Source organism: Hyla sarda, chromosome 2 (assembly GCF_029499605.1).
Source record: "Hyla sarda isolate aHylSar1 chromosome 2, aHylSar1.hap1, whole genome shotgun sequence".
Classification (NCBI taxonomy): Eukaryota; Metazoa; Chordata; class Amphibia; order Anura; family Hylidae; genus Hyla; species Hyla sarda.
Genome location: NC_079190.1, coordinates 399,870,961 through 399,892,091, shown reverse-complemented (window position 1 = coordinate 399,892,091; position 21,131 = coordinate 399,870,961). Strand labels below are relative to the sequence as shown.

The 21,131-nt window shown below is 45.6% G+C and overlaps 1 protein-coding gene across 4 annotated transcripts in view; it reads left to right on the top strand.

Moving 5' to 3' along the window:
- The window catches only part of PCYT1B (phosphate cytidylyltransferase 1B, choline), a 126,401-nt gene that overhangs the window by 103,529 nt on the left and 1,741 nt on the right, over nt 1–21,131 (top strand). For 3 of the 4 annotated variants that reach the window (XM_056558788.1, XM_056558787.1, XM_056558786.1), the window contains exon 7: nt 14,130–14,318. The exons of the other annotated variant lie outside the window; for it this stretch is intronic. In XM_056558788.1, the coding sequence (XP_056414763.1) occupies nt 14,130–14,318 (189 nt within the window). The remainder of the gene's footprint in view (nt 1–14,129; nt 14,319–21,131) is intronic. 4 annotated transcript variants of the gene reach the window in all.

Sequence of the window (21,131 nt, the reverse complement as noted above, 5' to 3'; positions counted from 1 at the left end):
TAAACAGTATTTGTCTAGAACAGCAGCAGGTGATTACTTACGGCTGTCCTTGAACAGTATGTAGGCCCTTGACAGATTAATAGGTACTAGATGGTACAATACTTGGATGTACGAATGCGGTATGCACTGATTAGGGCAGTAATATGCCTAACTATTAGCAGAAAAAACTCTGTATTCTTGTAAAACACCAGCCGGTGGATACTATTGTTTGGACTTTGACGGTTTGGAGCACCTTGACAGATTAACAGGTACTAAATGGTACAATACTTGGATGTACATATGCGATATGCACTGATGAGGGCAGTAATATGCCTAACTATTAGCAGAAAAAACTCTGTATTCTTGTAAAACACCAGCCGCTGGATACTATTGTTTGGACTTTGACGGTTTGGAGCACCTTGACAGATTAATAGGTACTAAATGGTGCAATACTTGGATGTACGTATGAGGTATGCACCGATGAGAGCAGTAATAACTATTAGCAGAAAAAACTGTATTTTTGTAAAACACCAGCCGTTGGATACTATTGTTTGGACTTTGACGGTATGGAGCACCTTGACAGCTTAACAGGTATTAAATGGTACAATACTTGGATGTACCTATGCGGTATGCACTGATGAGGGCAGTAATATGCCTATTAGAAGAAAAAAATCTGTATTTTTGTAAAACACCAGCCGGTGGATACTATTGTTTGGACTTTGACGATATGGAGCACCTTGACAGCATAACAGGTACTAAATGGTACAATACTTGCATGTACCTATGCGGTATGCACTGATGAGGGCAGTTATTTATGCGTAACTATACGCAGAAAAAACTATAAAAAAATAAAACAGCCGGTGAATAGAATTGTTTGGACTTGCACAGTAGGTAGCCAGCCCCTTGACAGATTAACAGGTACAAAATGGTACAAATGCACTACAGTCCACTGAACAATCACATATTTCTGAACAGTAGCAGGACCCAACAGTGCAGCACCACAAAAAAAAATCCAGGGATTAAACCCTAAATTGCACTCTGTCATACAATTCTGAGCAGCAGAAGATTTGTGGAGCAAATAAAAATAAACTCAATTGGGCTGAAAAATGAGGAGATAAGATGCTTCAGAAAGTTCAGGCAGCTTGGAGATCTGTATGAGGCAGCTGACAGCTATCTGCCCCTCTCTGCTGCAATGCTCAATAACGTGAATAGGAGGTTTAGCAATCAATGATCCTTCTCAGAGTAACAGCACAGCACTCTGCACTCCTGTCTTTCCCTAATGCTGATGTGACTAGGAGTTGCAGTGTAACGCTGTGGTATCAGCTATTCACACACACGCAGTCCCGTCCTCTCCATCTGAGTGCATAGATGAAATGAAGAAAGGCAAGATGGCCGCCAATTATATAGGGCTGTGACATCACAGGGTCAGTGAACACTGATAGGCTGCATCTCACATGTGATTCAGGGTCAGCCCGCCTACCTTCATTTCTACCGCTGTTTCCCGCCCTCCCATAATCCCCTGCCCCATGTGCTCACATGTGGATCCGCCATCTTAGGTCCCCAATAGCCTGGAACACTGTAAAATGGAGTTTAATGAAGCAATTCGCGCGATAGAATCACGGTGATATTCGTATTTGTTGCGAATCAAATTTTTCATGAAATTCGTAACGAATTCGGGTTCATCAACTTTGATTCGCTCATCTCTAGTACTGATATTATATTGCTATATAAAAACCCTTTGGCCAGATATTCATGTGCTGTGGTTATTCCTGCGCTTCCTATTATATTTTAGTAACTAAATTAATGGGCGGATTATATGGGATGGCATAGATCGTTATGATACCAATTCTAATGTTCAACTCATTACTGTGATTGATAGTATTGTCCTATTGGTGACCAACGCACCCATTAACCCACAACATTCTCTGTTCTTACTATACTGTTGTAACTTACATATACAACTACTTGACTATTTTTCTTTATTATCACCCTTTCTTTTTCTGAACTTTGACTTCTCACTGGGTGGCACTTTATTTATTACCTTTTTTGACAGACATTTATTAATAGTTAGATACACTATGAAATTTGACTGTTAGACTAATTATATCCAATTTGTTACGGGTTGGATTTAAATATGTGGGGTTGCTAGGGGTGACCACCTCCAAGACGACTTGATTAACTATATACACATATGTGACTTTTTGGGTGTGGCGGTTACCACAGGATACTTGATTACATATAATTTATGCTGATGATTATGATGTTTTTTATTATCATCAGACTATTTTGCCATATCTATCACGTTTTTTCCCCATATTATGCAGTGTATATATTACAACATCTCCCTTACATTGTATATATAACAGCATTTTCTCTATAAACGCATATTAAATGTTGCTGTATATGCGCATGCGCAGTATGCCAATGTGTATTGTATATATTTATGTTTTCTTTGGCACCAACGCATGCGCGTTTGATAACATTTTCTTGCGCACGAGCATGTTTAGTCATGCGGTTCAATGTGTGTTCAACTGTGTGTGTGCCGATGGGGCGCTGTGTGGCGCCTCTCCTGGTCCGGGCATGCTACCGCTAGGCATCCACTGGTGGCGCGCATGCGCTGGATTTGTGCCTCACCGTGCGTTCCAGGACCATCACACCCTACTGTATGTGCGTTACGTGCGTACAGCTCAACTACGATGCGTTCCACCGTGCGTTCCCCAGGGTATGCATCGCACAGTATCCGGAGGGGAGGTAATTTTACCACCCGACCGGAAGTGGGGACAGCGATTTGTTACGCCACAGCACATGGAGGCCGTATTATGGACACCGGTGAGGTATGTACAAGTAATTACCTTGCATATAAATATCTGGGATTTCCTTCTTTGCACAACCACCCCTGAGGAAGTTGCCATCCTTAGGCAATGGAACGCATGGGGTTCCTGGTGACCCTGTCCCCTTCTACCTTTTCTATTCTTGACTCCGGTCTGGGAAGCTTGCTTCTATATGGTATTTCAGTATTAGGTCCTTTTCCCTTTGTTTGTTATTCTGATGGTGACCACCAGTGGACCTTTAGTATTATCTGTATTTATTCCACATTTTTATGGGCACTTGCATTTGTAATATTGTTTACTAACAGATACTCTTAACTGCCTACATGTGGTATACCATCTTAACTAATATTTTTTTACATATATGAATAGTGGCACTTTATAAGTCTAGACCTGGTATGCACTGATTTATTGTATCATTGAGGACGGGAGTCTGTTTAGGAGAGGGATTTCATGGCCCCTCTTGTAGGTTGTGTACTGGCTCTAGTAAGCCAGGGATTTAAATGTTTTTAATGTGTTTGTTTACTTTGAATGTATTCCCTTGTGTGCAATTGTATGTCTTTTTCATACATTTTTACCAATAAAATCATTAATTATTATTGTTGGGTGTGCTGCTGATTGTCAGTGATGGCTTGCTTTGCTATTTAGACCTTGTCACCTATCTGGAGCGGTTTGGCGGAGGCATGACGATTGTAGTATTGCTGCTGCCTCTGTTGAGCCTCACACATTTTTTGGTTGACAATCTCTTTTGCTTCCTGGATCCTTCTTTGGTGGTCGGAGACCCATTCCATAGAAGCTTGCAGAGAGTTATTGAATGGAGCTTGGAGTCCAAACGTGCGATCTTTGGGTAGCTGAGCATGCCGGCCCATCATCAAATAGAAAGGAGTGTATCCAGTGGAACAGTGCACTTTGTTGTTATAAATCTCCAATAGTTCGGGTAACAACCGGGGCCACTCTTCGTGTCTGGACACAGAGGCTGCTCGCAGCCTGTTCCCTTAAGGGTGATAAGCAGTCATCCGGAGTTTCTTGCAGGCATGAAATTGACATAGCTCCTGGAACAGTTGGGCCTCAAAGTCCGTTCCTCGGTCAGACATCTGAGGATTTGTAGCCTGTGGAAGTAAAACATCTGGGCCGTGGTTTTGGCTGTAAGATTCTTTGACTGGCACGACTACAACCAACTTGGAGTAATCATCCACCATGGTGAGAGCATAAATGTATCCTGACAGGGTAAGAGACAACATGACATGGTCTAGCGCAATCAACCAGGTTCTTGGTGACGTTGCAGAAGGCACACTCACTGCACCATTTCTCAATGTTGCTCCGCATCCCAATCCAGTAAAACCGCCACCTGACAGTGGCTTCTGTCTTGTGGACTCCGAAGTGTCGAGGGATGCCAAATGATCAGGGTAGGCATTGAGGACCATCACCGCATCCCTTTGGGGAACCAGGATCTTATAAAGTCGCTCACCTGAAACAGGATCCAAAGACTTTCGGTACAACAGTCCCTTGTGTACGAACAGTCGCTTCCTTTGTCGCCACAGGCGCTTTTACTCGTAGTTGCTCTGAGCCCGGCATAGACGGGTTGGTACCTTTTTCATTAGAAGGCAGTCCAATTGATCCCCAAGACCCGACTTTCCTCTTGCAGAGTCTTCCAGGTGTTTACATCTTCCTGGACCTTCTTGGGCCTAGATTTGCCCTCTTCGAGGGTGGTCGCAGTATTCTGACTCACCAATGTCTGGTAGAATGGGAGCATCTCCACGTCTTCCCACTCCACTTCTACAGGTGGTTCTTCGCCGGGGGCCTTTCGAGATAGTACATCAGCGTTGACATTGGACTTGCCGCTTCTGTACTTGATGGTGAAGTCATAATTGTCTGACCTTCTTGGACCTATATTCGCCCTCTTCGAAGGTGGTTACAGTATTCGAAATGGCACGCTCACTGCACCATTTCTCAATATTGCTCCCAATCCAGTAAAACCGCCACCTGACAGTGGCTTCTGTCGTGTGGACTCCAAAGTGTCGAGGGATCCCAACTGATCATGGTAGGCATTGAGGACCATCGCTGTGTCCCTTCGGGGAACCAGGATCTGATGAAGTCGCTCACCTGAATCTGGATCCAAAGAGTTTCGGTACAACAGTCCCTTGTGTACAAACAGTCGCTTCCTTTGTCGCCACAGGCGCTACAACTCGTAGTCGCTCTGAGCCCAGCAAAGACGGGTTGGTGCCTTTTTCATTAGGAGGTAGTCCAACAGATCCCCCATGACCCGACTTTCATCTTGCAGAGTCTTCCAGGTGTTTAAATCTTCCTGGACCTTCTTGGACCTAGATTCGCCCTCTTCGAGGGTGGTCGCAGTATTCTGGCTCACCAATCTCTGGTAGAATGGTAGCATCTCCACGTCTTCCCACTCGACTTCTACAGGTGGTTCTTCGCCGGGGGCCTTTCAAGATAGTACATCAGCATTGACATTAAACTTGCCGCTTCTGTACTTGATGGTAAAGTCATAATTGTCCAACCTTGAAGCCCACCTCTTCTCAATAGCACCCAGTTTGGCGGTGTTCAGGTGGGCCAGCGGATTATTTTCCGTATAGACAGTGAATGGTGTGCCAGCCAGGTAATCTTTAAACTTCTCAGTCACAGCCCATACGAGGGCAAGGAGTTCCAGCTTGAAGGAGCTGTAATTGGCATTGGTTCTTCTCTGCTACGCGCAGATTACGACTGGCATAGGATATCATTCACTCTTGTCCTCCCTGGACTTGGGATAGGACTGCCCCCAAACCTTCAAACTGGCATTGGTGTACAGCAGGAACAGCTGAGCATAGTCTGGATACGCGAGGATGGGTGGTTTTTTCAACAGTTGTTTCAGGGCTTGAAAGGCTGTCTCTTGCTCCTTGGTCCAGTCCACAGGTAGCTTCCCACTGTAGTTCTCCTTCACTGTACCCCGCAAGAGGGCTGTGAAGGGTTATGCAATCTGGGCGAAGTGAGGAATGAAGTGGCTGAATTAGCTGGCAAATCCCAGGAAACTCTGGATGGCTTTCACTGTGCGGGGGGCAGGCCAGTTCTTAACAATTTCTACCTTGACGGGATTAGGCTTGACTCCCTCGGTGCTGACAACGTGACCTAGGTAGTGTATCTGAGGTTTATGCAGATGGTACTTGGATGGCTTAATCTTCAATCCATGTTTGATCAACAAGTAGAAGACGTCCGACAGATGATCAAGGTGCTCCTGGTAGGACTTAGAGTATACAATGACATCATCGAGGTATAGCAGGACACTCTGGAAGTTTAAATGGCCCAAGCATTGCTCCATCAGCATCTGGAAAGTAGCAGGGGCATTGCACAGCCCGAACCGCATACTCTTGAACGCAAACAATCCCATGGGGGTCACGGAGGTTCTCTCGGTCTTCCACAGCCATAGGCACTTGCCAATACCCACTGGTTAAGTCCATGGTGGAGAAGTATGCTACCGACCCAAGGGCTGTGAGGGATTTCTCGATTCTTGGAAGCGGATAAGCGTCCTTATGGGTAATATCATTCAGTTTCCTATAGTCAACACAGAAACGGATGGTCCCATTCTTCTTTTTGACCAGGACACGGGGCACCGCCCAGGGACTCTGACTTTCCTGGATGACGTCTGCATCCTTCACGTCGACTAACATATTCTTGACAATTTGGCACATGCCTGGCAAGACTGGACAGTGTCTCTCTTTGATAGGTGGGCTATCGCCTGTCAAAATCAGATGCTGGATCATGGACGTATGTCCAAAGTCTGTAGGATGCTGAAGGCTTCTTGGTACCTCCTAGCAACATTGATAACTCCATTGACTTAATCCTTCGGGGTGGTCTCATCTCCCACTTGAAGTTGCGCCCACCAGGGTTCGGGGGGACTTTCCACAGAACCTGGTGTCACTTGAGCTCATTGTCAAGCCACTTTGCATTTGGATAAAATGTCACTTCACTCTAGAAGATACAACTGGGCTACTGAAGTGTACTTTGGTAAGATGGTAGCCACACTTGACAGATTAACTAGTCGGACTGGAACTTTCCCATTGATAACTGTGACTAAACTCCTTGCTGCTCAAACTAGTGGATGATCTTCCAACTGTATAGGCTCTAACAGGACTTGATAGTCCTTGTTTCTCACTCTAGGACATGCAAGGCACCACAGGACTGTCTCTGTCTTAGGTTGTAAGGTCACCGACCTGATGTCTTGAATCTGTACTTTTCAAACTTCTTCCCGTTGATTGGCACACTTCTGCTCCGCTTGGGGAACCTTTAAGTGGTACTGCGCAGCCTGCACCTTTAAGTGGTACTGTGCAGCCTGCTGGCCTGAGGGGGACATGTAGGGGAGAGAGGCATGCAAAGAAGCTACTATGTCAGTAAAGCAATGTTTCATGATATTCATCCCCAATATGAATTTTGCAGACCCCCTATTAGACACATCAGTTACAATCACTCCCTGTCCCTTAAGAACATGTTTTCTCAATTGAATGGTGGGCTCCCAATATCCATATCTGGGAATTGGTTTCCCGTTACCTGCCACTACCTTGAAATAAACATTGTCAGGTTCACACAAATTAGCATTTCAGTACATGTCTTTAGATATAGAGGGCACCCAGTATCTATTAGCGCCTCCAACAGGATACCTTCTACAATGACATTTACATAGGAGCAGGGGACGACATATAGTGAGAGTCCTGATTTAGATTGTTCTGGGTTCGGACCTGATATCTGCTTCCCTGAGGGTTGTACCGCGTTCTCAGGGGAAATCCATTTAAATCCCAACATTGTACCTTCCATTGTCCAGATTTGTTGCAATAGGTACAAAAGGGCATTTGAATCCCTAGGGGCCTATTTGGCGGATTATGGTGGGGGTTAACTTGATGAGGGGCAGGAGCAGACACAGGTCTCTTAGGTTGGGGTTGCTCACGGTTGGCCTGAGCGGCCTGACTGGCAAGTTTCTTCACAGCCTGAGTCAATTGTTCAAGGTCTGAAATTCTGAGGCTGTGGAGGCTGGTAGGGTATTAGACACTGGGGCAGGAGCCTGTGGTGGTAGTATGGGGCCGGCTGCCGCACCCAGGGGTTCTGGCATAGGGGCACAACTGTCTTCAGACTCAGTCCCGGGCTCTATAACCTGAATAGCCAGTCTCTTAAAAGCAGCAAAAGACAAATTGGGATTTTGGACCGCTAACATCCTCAACTAAGCCTTGTCCCATTTATTATGAGCCCCATCAATAAACCTGTCCAGCAATATTTTGTTACCCTGATCAGGAGTGATACCATCTAGCTTTTGAAAAGTCTCTAGGGCATTTTATAAAGCTACTGCATAAGCTCTCAGAGTCTCACCTGGCTTCTGCCATCTCACATACAACTGGAAGCGTACCTCTGACGAAGAATTTGACTCAAATACCTGGAATAACCCCTCGAAGATCTACTCTACCATCGCCTTCCTGGGAGGCAGGCCAGGTGCGGACTTCCTCAAGTGCTGGTCCTTGTAGTTGTCATGTGAGTTGCGGCACCTGTTGATTAGGAGGGAGAGAGTAAAAGGCAAACAAGCTCTGAATATTCTCCTTGAAATCCCTCAGGGTGAAGGGATTTCCATTGTAGATGGGAAGGACAGGATTCCACAGAAATACTGGTGCTGTTGTGGGGGCACCCACGTGGTTGGCAGGGACTGGGACCGGCAGGACCCCTACCGCTGGTGTAGCAGATGTTCCCGCTGCTGGTGATGGAGAGGCACTTTCGGTGATTTGATCTGGAGAGATGGGTGCTGACATTTCATGAATCTCCCTGAGTGCGCTGTTGCTTTAAGAAGATTTGAGTGCGCTGTCATTTGAGTGCACTGTCTCTTTAAGATACTTGGCAATAGACTGTAACGGGTACCCGCGGACTTTGTTCGGCACCAAGGGGTTAATGTTAGCTGCCACCGGTGCCGGAGACTTGTTGTGGCAAATCGTCAGTTTATGCAGAGTTTGTGCTGCAGAGGGTACTTGTCAGTATTCTGTAATGCCGGACGCAGCTGCCAGAACCTTCGCTATGGCTGCACTCAAGGAACTTCTTGTTTGATCCGGTTGGTAAATTCTTCCCCTGTGCAACATAGGGTGGATTCTTAGTTCCGGCTCGCACACTGAAGAGGCGTCACTGCTGGGGACTGACTGGGCGGAGCTGCAACCGCTCCCGCACTCGGGAAACACTGGACTCTGTTTAATCCCTTCAGGTACGGACTTGACACACTTAGCAATAACAATTAACAGTCTTTTCTTCACCTTCCCCACTACTTTATCTGCGCCACAGTAAAAGACACTTTAATAACACAGTCCCGCACACTTTCGTAGCGCACAGTTTTTCGCAACTGCATGCGACTTTTCACTTCAACACAGTTCAGACTGGGAGGGGAAGGACTTGCGGCACTTTGCTTATGGTACACACCGTATCTTGAAAACGGTGACCTGACTTGACTTGGTGGTTAAGTGGTTAAGGCACATACCCGTATCCTGTTCGTGATGCCAAGATTGTGGTGATTCATGGTGATGGCGGGACCACGGGGTGTAGCAGCGTTGGTGGATGGGGCAAAAGGGCATTAACCCCAGGGTCAAGGTGTTATTAACCCATAATGTTCGTGATGCCAGAGTGGTTTTTGGGTACCGGAACCACTGGAATGGTATCTCCACTATTCCAATAGCTAGGCAGTGAAAGGAGAGTCCACAACCAAGTTATTGTTTAACGGAGGATTTACTGAGGTCAGATAGGTGTTATTATCTTCACAGCTAGGCCAGAATCCCAGAGAGGTGGCCAGGAACACAGAAAGACCTTGCAGCTTGCTAGGACGAATTATACTTTTAATAGACTTTAGATGCTTTACTTTAAGCATGGCTAGACTGTAGATAGTGGCAGCAGACATAGACTTGACTTACTGGAATGACTGTAGATTTGAGGCCTTCCAGGTGCTGGACACTAGCACTGAGATCTCTGGTGTTTGCTGGTCTCAGTAAAGTGGTGGAAGAAGAGAGAGAATTGTAATGGCCGCCCCTTATATGGAGGGGGGCTGATCCAAAGCCCATTGGTCGAGCTGTGGGTCATGTGTTAACCTGGTGCCCTCTGGGTAACATGTGATAACATAAACATAACATGTAACACTTTACAGGTCCTTTAGATGACCTCTCACAGGTCCTATATATTATCTATACATCAATACACTGATTACAATTCTATTACAATAAATGACAGTATAGTCACAGCAGGGGAGACACTGCAGGAAAGCCCCAGGTCACTGAGGGACTTAACTTGACAGGGCCTAAGTGTAGTGCATGACAATGTGTCCTGCACTGGGAAATCACATAACTTTTTATGTTTTAATCCTTAAAGCGTACCCGTCAGATCCAACAACAAAAAAACATTATTTTTTTTTAATATATCACTCAGTACCTAATCCTGACCATGTACATCTAATTTTTATGTGTCTAGCACCTTTATTTATTTTTTATTACACTTTTAATGTAGCTCACTAGTCTGAATTCCTCTCAAATGGAGGGGGCGTGGCCTCACTGTACAGGTCTCCACCCCCTCCCTCAGTATGCTGTCTGCTCACATCTCCCTTAGCATTAGCAAAACTATAACTCCCAGCTTGTCCTCACTGACAGAAGCGGGACACAAGCTGACAGTGGGAGGATTTTTCCTCCAGCTGTGAGCCCTGCACTCACAGCTGTCAATCAAGGAAGTGTGTCCATGACATAGGTGATGACTCATGGAAACAGCAGGACTAGTATACGTTCAAGCAGGCAGGGGGGCAGTCGTATGACTGGCTTTTTCAGTATGAAATACTGAAAACTTTGTAATGAAATTGCAAAACCTCTTGGTTTTGCATGCTTTACAACATATCAAAAGTTTTTGTATCTGACAGCGCCCATTTAAGCCACTGTTTTAGCGCTTGCACATTTGATTCTCATTCAACTGGGTTAAAGTTCCCATACACATTAGACTAAAGTTGTACAACCCCAATACCGGTCAACTGTTTAAAGTGTATGGGGACAGATAACATCGGGGAGAGAGTGGGAGGGCATGTTAAATTTCAACATGTTGTTTGGCAGCAGCTTACCCCTTTTCTTTCTAGGGAGAACAATATAACCGTTTGGCTGTGCTGAATGTTCTTTTGTATGGGGAGATCAGGAGATATGTAGTAGCTCTTGACCGAATAAACAATGGTCCAACAGCTATTGAAAGTGTATGGGCACCTTATGTCTATATTCACATTATTGTCATTGCTTACTTTTAAATGATGCCAGGAAAGCCGTGCCAGATTAATTTTCAAGATCTATTACTCTTGACGGGCCTTCAAAATCTATAATGGGGTATTAGTTTTACATCAGGGTTCCCAGTATTTTGGACCTCAGTAATAGCTTTTTTTTAGAATGCACTATTATGGCTGTCAAAAATGCCAGAGCAAACTGAAAACTAAAGACATCAGTGTGGGCACAGCCGCATAACATAGATTTAAGAGCTAGGAAATAAGCTGCCCATGAGGGAAGAAGCAGTCGCCAGTGCAACACTTTAATATTTATTTTAAATTCATAAATGAGTCAAACTCTTCAGATATTTCTCTCTTTCTCTGGTGCCTGATGGCAAACAGTGCTCTGTACACTATAGGGGGGATATTTATCAAAACCTGTGCAGAGGAAAACTTGCCCAGTTGCCCATAGCAACCAATCAGACTGCTTCTTTCATTTTTCACAGGCCTTCATAAAAATGAAAGAAGCGGTGTGATTGGTTACTATGGACAACTGGGCAACTTTTCCTCTGCACAGGTTTTGACAAATCTCCCCTTAGTAGGTCTCCAGGCAGTAACAACCACGACTGTTACTAGTTGGTAAAATCTTTTGTCCCTTTCTGATGTGGATACACTGCACTTCACAGACTCCATGCTCTTTCTGTCCCTGCTTTTTTTTTTTGCATACAATATTGTTAAAGCGACATTCTAGCCAGATTCTTTTTTACCCTCCCAGCATAAGAATGGTGAGGGTAAACTGCTTATCTGCTCCCCCTTTTACCTCCCCTAATATGAGCAGCTAATTCATACTGGGGAATGTGTGTGGACCAGAGGTCACTTTCTTTTATATAAATACACTGCTCAAAAAAATAAAGGGAACACTAAGTTCTAGATCCTAGATCTGAATGAATAAACTGATTGTATGAAATACTTTCGTCTTTACATAGTTGAATGTGCTCACAACAAAATCACACAAAAATTATCAATGGAAATCAAATTTGTCAACCCATGGAGGTCTAGATATGGAGTCACACTCAAAATCAAAGGGGAAAACCACACTACAGGCTCATCCAACTTTGATGTAATGTCCTTAAAACAAGTAAAAATGAGGCTCAGTAGTGTGTGTGGCCTCCACGTGTCCATATGACCTCCCTAAAACGCCTGGGCATGCTCCCGATGAGGTGGCTAACTCCTGGACAGTCTGTGGTGCAACGTGGCATTGGTGGATGGGGCGAGACATATTGTCCCAGATGTGCTCACTCAGATTCAAGTCTGGGAAACGGGAGTGCCAGTCCATAGCATCAATGCCTTCTTCTTGCAGGAACTGCTGACACACTGCAACCACATGAGGTCTAGCATTGCCTTGCATTAGGAGAAACCAAGGCCAACCGCACCAGCATATAGTCTCACAAGGGGTCTGAGGATCCCATCTTGGTACTTAATGGCAGTCAGGCTACCTCTGGCAGGCACATGGAGGGCTGTGCAGCCCCCCCAAAAACACCACCCCACACGATTACTTACCCACCGCCAAACCGGTCATGCTGGAGAATGTTGAAGGCAGCAGAACGTTCTCCAGACTCTGTCACATCTGTCACATGTGCTTAGTGTGAACCTGCTTTAATCTGTGAAGAGCACACTGCGCCAGTGCCAAATTTGCCAATCTTGGTGTTCTCTGGCAAATGCCAAACGTCCTGCACGGTGTTGGACTGTGAGTACAACCCCCACCTGTGGATGTCGGGCCCTCATGGAGTCTGTTTCTTACCATTTGAGTGGACGCATGCACATTTATGGCCTGCTGGAGGTCATTTTGCAGGGCTCTGGCAGTGCTCCTCCTGCCCCTCATTGCACAAAGGCGGAAGTAGCGGTCCTTCTGCTGGGTTGTTGACCTCCTACAGCCTCCTCCACGTCTCCTGATGTACTGGCCTGTCTCCTGGTAGCGCCTCCATGCTCTGGACACTATGCTGACAGACACAGCAAACCTTCTTGCCACAGCTTGCATTAATATGCCATCCTGGATGAGCTACACTACCTTAGCCACTTGTGTGGGTTTTAGACTCCCTCTCATGCTACCACTAGAGTGAAAGCACCATCAGCATTCAAATGTGACCAAAACATCAACCAGGAAGCATATGAACTGAGAATTGGTCTGTGGTCATCACCTGCAGAACCACTCCTTTATTGGGGTGTCTTGCTAATTGCCTATAATTTCCACCTGTTATCTGTTCCATTTGCACAACAGCATGTGGAAATGATTGTCAATCAATGTTGCTTCTAAGTGGACAGTGTGATTTCACAGAAAAGTGATTGACCTGGAGTTGCATTGTGTTGTTTAAGTGTTCCCTTTATTTTTTTGAGCAGTCTATATGAGACTCACGGAGCATAGAGATACATTTCCTTCCACTTCACACATTAAGGGCTGTGTTTATACCAAATAGGTCTCAGTGCAGTGAGGAATGGAGCTGATATCATATACGGTAACATGGAGCCCCCCGGTAGAGAGGTAGCAGGGTGGCCATTTGAGGCTGTGTTGACATATGTCCGGCATCCAGCATAGGTGAACTCAGCCTAGATCTGGATTCAACTGATGCCACAAATGATGACAAGTTGTCATCAGTTGTATGCCGTCCTGCGTCCTTTGTTTCTGGACAAACGGTGGACAGGGAAAGCTGCATTACCCTGTACCCTCCGGCGTGTCCAACAATCTGGCTTTAAAATTGAGACGCTGGATGATTGTGAATTGTCCCATTTAAATGAATGGGATAATTTCTAACATCAGTTTCCCTCCGATGCACGCCAGAGGGAAACTATGCCGGATGCCTGATATATGTGAACCCAGCCTAACTTCACCATGCTTATCCTGGGAGAGTAAAACATTCTGACAGATCTCTGCTCTTTTTCAAGTAATTCTCTTTGCTTCCTGATGCATATTCCAAGGCTAGGTCCCTTCTCTTCAAGGACGCTATAGCCACCTGAATATAAACTGTGGTATTAATGAAATGCCAGTTGGCATTCTACTTATATGCTGTGGAATGATATTTGAACTGTTTTTGACTTCTTATCAGGAGAAAAAATACAGATTTCAAAACCAAGTAGATAAAATGAAAGAAAAAGTAAAAAATGTAGAAGAAAAATCTAAAGAATTTGTCTACAAGGTGGAAGAAAAAAGTCACGATTTAATCCAGAAGTGGGAGGAGAAGTCAAGAGAATTTATTGGAAATTTTCTGGAGTTATTCGGTCCTGATGGTGCCTGGGTGCGTACAGAATTTGCATTCCTTTATGACTATCATAATGTCCGAAGTCTTTGTACTGTACAAGTGGGAAGTAGACCATTCCAAGTCATTAGCTTACTACGTTCAGGTCATTAAAGGAAAACTGTCAGCAACCCTGCCCCCCCCCCACCCGCACTAACCAGAGGTACTAGCTGGTAGTGCAGGGGACGCTGATCAATATGATGCCTACCATGCCCGGATGTGTCCAGCCGTTCGCCCGTTATCATTTTTCAAGATATGCAAATCATCTTCTAACTGGCACAGGCGGGGTCACCACCGATCGGCTCGCAGCACTGCCCGGTTTATGCATATTCATCCCCTCCCTCCGTATCTCCCTCTCCTCCTCACTCTATACAGGACTCCACTGTGCTGAGGCCGCTCTCGGGTGTTTACAGGAAGCCGGCACATGCGCAGTGGAGTCACATACAGAGCGGAGAGGAGATGGAGATACGGAGGGAGGGCATGAATATGCATAAGCCGGGCAGTGCTGCAGGCCAAGCGGCGCTGACGTCACAGTGCCAGATGAAGGCAGTAACCCCACCCCTGCCAGTTAGAAGATGATTTGCATATCTTGAAAAATGAAGATAACGGGCGAATGGCTGGACGGATCCGGGCATGGTAAGGCATCACCTTAGAGATGGTTATATTTGGCTTAATTTTACATATACACGTGGCAAACAGAAATAGATAAAAGTAGACTTAGCATATGCTGTACATATCGACATACTCAGCAGAGAATTAACACAATGTTCTGTTGAAAGGGTACTCCCGTGGAAAACTTTTTTTTAAATCAACTGGTGCCAGAAAGTTAAACCGATTTGTAAATTCCTTCTATTAAAAAATCTTAATCCTTCCAGTACTTATTAGGGGCTGTATACTAAAGAGAAATCCAAAAAAGAAATGCATTTCCTCTGATGTCATGACCACAGTGCTCTTTGCTGACCTCTGCTGTCCATTTTAGGAATTGTCCAGAGCAGAAGAAAATCCCCATAGCAAACATATGCGGCTCTGGACAGTTCCTAAAATGGACAGCAGAGGTCAGCAGAGAGCACTGTGGTCATGACATCAGAGGAAATGGATTTCTCTTTAGTATACAGCCCCTAAAAAGTACTGGAAGGATTAAGATTTTTTAATAGAAGTGATTTACAAATCTGTTTAACTTTCTGGCACCAGTTGATTTAAAAAAAAAAAAAAAAAGTTTTCTATGGGAGTACTGCAGTTCAACTTCCATTACTTTAGCAAATCACATAAGTCCTGTAAGTGAGGTGGGGTCAAACTTGCTTTTTCGGAACATCTCACCATTTTTTTTTATTGGTTTGAGATCTGGGGAATCTGGAGGCCAAGTCATTGGCCCTCATTTACTAAAGGATAACCGACGCTTTTTCTCTGTTATTGCGCCTAAAATTTGGTCGCATCCCGCTTGCAACCAAATCTGCGACTTAAATTTAGGCGCACAACCTACATTTTCTGAAACACTCCGAGATTTTTTTTTTTTACCTACAAAATGGGCGTGTTTTACTCGAAAAGGGGCGTGAACCCGACAAAAAGAGAAAAAACACTCTGAGTGTGAAGAAAACTCACAGGAAAACCTGTGAGTTTTGCTTCACAGAAAGCCGACAGCTCAGAGCTGTCGGTAAATTCCTCAAAACGGAGTGAATCCTGCTACCCCCAGCATGGAACAGGGTCTGTTCCATATTGGGGTTAGTAGTAGAGTGGCTGAGGGATTGATCGCACCAGGTCTCAGTTCTAAATGTACTGCCCCCCAGCGCTATTATATATCTATACTGACCCCCGCTGCGCATATACTGAACCTGCTGCGCATATTTATATATATACTGCCCCCCCCCCCCAAGCTGCGCATATTAATCTTCATCTTCTCCCTCCCCTGGCTGCCAATGAATGAAAACTCTATTAGCGGGGGAGCCGAGGGCTGCAGCAGCTGCATATCATGCTGTAGGGGTCAGACTTATGGATATATGTCTGACCTTCACATGATACATATACAAATGCCGGCTCACGACTATGAATGACAAGTAAGCTATTGGCAGCAGCAGCGGAGCCTCCGCTCCCTGCACTGCTTTACTTGTCATTCATAGCGGTGAGCCGGCACCTGTATATATAGATGCGCAGTAGGGGTCAGACATATGGATATATGTCTGACCCTCAAAGCATCTATATATACAGGTGCCGGCTCACCGCTATGAATGACAAGTAAAGCAGTGCGGGGAGCAGAGGCTCGCGCTGCTGCTCCCAATAGCTTACTTGTCATTCATAGCGGTGAGCCAGCATTTGTATATGTATGATGTGTGGGTAAGACATATATCCATATGTCTGACCCCCACAGCATGATATGCAGCTGCTGCCCGCTATGAATGACAAACTCTTAGCAGCGAGAGCAGGCAGCAGCCCTCCGCTCCCCCGCTAATAGAGTTTTCATTCATTGGCAGCCAGGGGCGGGAGAAGATGAAGATTAATATGCGCAGCTTGGGGGGGCAGTATATATATAAATATGCGCAACGGGGGTCAGTATATGCGCAGCGGGGGTCAGTATAGATATATAATAGCGCTGGGGGGGCAGTACATTTATTCAAGCGCAGCGGCCACTAAGTTTGATATAGCGCAGCAGGGGGAAAGATATATAGAAACGCTGGAGGGGCCAGATATATACCCCCCCCCAGCGATTCTATACATCTTTGCCCACCACAGTGCTTCTATATTAAAACTCTGCCAGGAGCCCTGATTGACTCCTGGGTCCCGGCCATTCAGGGCTTCTGGTGGGAAATTTAAAAATGAAAGTTTACTGTACATTGCAGGGGATCGGAACATGCCTCCCCTGCTTAATAACATCTGATCGGGTCTCAGAAGTGAGACCCGGTGCGATCAATCCCTCAGCCCCTCTACTACTACCCCCAACATGAAACAGACCCTGTTCCATGATAGGGGTAGTAGTAGAAGAACTAATGTAGTCCGAATTTGCAGAGACTTTTTTCTGTCGCACAGAATACATTTTGTGCGACAGAAAAAAAAACTGCGACAGAAAGAAAGGGAAATTGGGCGACAGATTAGTAAATCACAAGGAAAAAAAAGACGAGTTCACTGAAAAAAAAAAACCTAACTGACACTCCAGTCTTTGTAAATTAGGGCCATTATCTTGAACTCTTTTTCACGTTCCTTAAACCATTCTTGAACAATTTTTGTAGAGTGGCGGACCCATGTTGAAAGGGCCATTAGGGAATAACATCGACATGAAGAGGTGTTCTTGGTCTTTAACAAAACTTAGAAGGATGGTCCATATTTAAGTAACATCCTAAATGCCAGGATCAAACATTTCTCAACAAAATATTGTCCAGAGCATTTCACTTCTTTAGCTGGCTTACCTTCTCCCCATAGTGCATTCTGGTGCCATCTCTTCTCCCGGTCCAGTTCTATTTTTGATGTGCCCATTGTAAGTGCTTTTGGTGGTAAACATGGGTCAGTATGGGCACTTAGATCAGTCTGCAGCTATGCTGCCTCATGTACAGCAAGGACACCTTTCTACATAGCCAGCATTATCCTTTTTTTTTCTTCTTTTTTTTTAGCAATTTAGTTTACAATAAATTTCTGTTGGAAAGGACCCTACTAGAAATACTCCATCTGCTATACACAAGATGCTCTACTCCTCACAATTTGCCCTTGTCAAAGTCATTAATATCCTTACACTTGTCCACATTTCCTGTTACCAGAACCCTAACTTCAAGAACTAACTTTTCACCTCTTGCCTGCCCAACTCTCTGACAGGGGCCACTGTCATGAGATAACCAACATTATTAAATAACCACCATCAGCCTACACTTATATTTAAAACCTTACTAATCTTTATTACAGGGGATGTCTGTTTTAACTACTCTTTTAGTAGATCATGATTTCCTAAGAGGGAATTCCAAGTGCAAAATAAAGTGCAAAGCAGTTACATAGAGTATCTCCCACAGTGAGGGACTCAGCATTTCTGTGCATTACATATGATAGTAGACAGTATTGATTTTAATAGAGACAGTGTGATTCTTCAGTTTACCTGTAGTGGAGCTGCAGGAAACTATAACACCTGCTAACACAGTCTGCAATTGTGAATAGCCTATTACTGTGTAAACCTTCCAGGACTGATTAATTCCTTTTTCTGGACAACTTGCCAAAAATCATAGACCTCTGATAATTTGTACAGACAAACAAGAAAACCACATTAAAGTAGTACTCCAGTGCTGGTTTTCTTTATGCAATTGTGCCTGGGCTGCAAAAACACAAAACAAACCTCAACTCACCTTTCTCTGTTAAGTACCTAGCAACAGTTCTAGTGATGGATGAATAGTGATGGACAGGGCCAGATTAAGGCTGCCTGGAAGACGGAGCACTTCATTATGATGCCCCCCCCCCCCCGACAGTTCCCCCACATTAGGTGCAGTACCGTTCCCCCACATTAGGTGCAGTACAGTTCCCCCACATTAGGTGCAGTACAGTTCCCCCACATTAGGTGCAGTACAGTTCCCCCCCACTAGGTGCAGTACAGTTCCCCCACATTAGGTGCAGTACAGTTCCCCCACACTAGGTGCAGTATAGTTTCCCCCACATTAGGTGCAGTATAGTTCCCCCACACTAGGTGCAGTATATTTCCCCCACACTACCGTGTTTCTCCAAAAATAAGACCGGGTCTTATATTAATTTTAGTCACAAAAAACACACTAGGGATTATTTTCAGGGTAGGGCTTATTTATTTATGGGGGGCTGCAGGAGTGTGGCAGATGGGGGGCTGTGGAGGGGGGGGGCGCTGTAGCAGTGTGGAGGATGGGGGGCTGTAGCAGTGTGGAGGATGCCGCACCCCCCATCCTCCCACAGCCCCCATCCTCCACACTCCCGCAGCCCTCCATCCTCCACACTCCTGCAGCCCCCCATCCTCCACACTCCTGCAGCCCCCCATCCTCCACATTGCTAAAGCCCCCCATCCTCCCCTTCCCCCGTCGTCCTCCACACTCCTACAGTGCCCCCCACCCCTCTGCCATAATAAACCAGCACTTCCCCACCTTCATAGCGTCCGCAACTGAAGCTGCAGCTCTCGGCGGCGGCGGGATCTCCTTCTGCTGCTTACTGGTAGCAGCCGAGGCAGGGACACGTCCGTGACTTTGGACGCGGTCCGCCAGTTGAGTACCCCTGGCCCTAGGTCTTATTTTCGGGGTAGGGCTTATATTGCAGCCCACCCCGATAATCCAGCTAGGGCTTATTTTCGGGGTAGGGTGTATAGTTCCCCCCACACTAGGTGCAGTATAGTTCCCCCACATTAGGTGCAGTACAGTTCCCCCACATTAGGTGCAGTATAGTCCCCCACATTAGGTGCAGTATAGTTCTCCCACATTAAAGGACATCTGCAGTGCTGGGCAAAAAAACTTTTTTTTACCTCATTTAATAGGTATTTGAAAGACCTTTCCAACGATGTCTCCCCCATCAAAATTGGCCCAGTCGTTCTCCCGTTATCAGCACACGAATTACGGAGAAGTGAAAATAAAACTACATCTCCCATCATGCCTTGTGCTTACTTCCTGTAAGCTGCTGCCCTCCCCCTGTTCTATCCCCCCCGAGCAAATTATTATATTGTAACGCCCACATCTCCCTTCCCTATGCATACACCCTCCCCTTCTGCTCATCTCCCCCTCCCCATGCTGCTCCTGTCCAGTGATGAAGCAGCTGCCTCCGTGCTCACTGTAGTGTGGGCTCTGGAGAGTGGAGAGTGAAAGTAAAAATGGTAAAAAAAAAAACATAATTGTTTGTCTATAAAACTGTCCTGATAGGGGTCCCTCCATCTTTTTCACAACTACAACTCCAAGCATGCCCAGTTATTTTATATGCTGTTCGGGCATGCTGGGAATTCCAGTGGTGCCTCCAGCTGTTGCAAGACTACAAATCCTAGCATGCCCTGTCAGCTTTCTGCTATATGTGCATGCTTGGAGTTGCAGAGGTGACTCCAGCTGTTGTAAGACTATACATCCAAGCATGCCGTGACAGCTTTCTGCTGTTTGAGTGTATAAAGGAGTTGTAGTTCACCAACACCTCTACTGTATCAGGAGACTCCTGGGAGTTGTAGTTCACCAACACCTCTATTGTATCTCTGTAGTCTCCTGGGAGTTGTAGTTCACCAACACCTCTATTGTATCAGGAGTCTCCTGGGAGTTGTAGTTCATCAACACCTATATTGTATCTCTGTAGTCTCCTGGGAGTTGTAGTTCACCAACACCTCTATTGTATCAGGAGTCTCCTGGGAGTTGTAGTTCACCAACACCTCTATTGTATCTCTGTAGTCTCCTGGGAGTTGTAGTTCACCAACACCTCTATTGTATCTCTGTAGTCTCCTGGGTGTTGTAGTTCACCAACACCTCTATTGTATCTCTGTAGTCTCCTGGGAGTTATAGTTCACAAACACCTCTATTGTATCTCTGTAGTCTCCTGGCTGGGAGTTGTAGTTCACCAACACCTCTATTGTATCTCTGTAGTCTCCTGGGAGTTGTAGTTCACAAACACCTCTATTGTATCTCTGTAGTCTCCTGGGAGTTGTAGTTCATACACCAGTGTTTCCCAACCAGGGTGCCTCCAGATGTTGCAAAACTACTACTCCCAGCATTCCCTGGTTGGGAAACACTGGCATACACACACACATAACAGGGACTACAACTCCCAGCATGTGTCATTCAGTAGTCCCCCCCCCCCCCCTCTCACACACAGAATCATCTCCAGTATGATATTTATTCCCTGTAGTCTATACACCACCAGCCCATG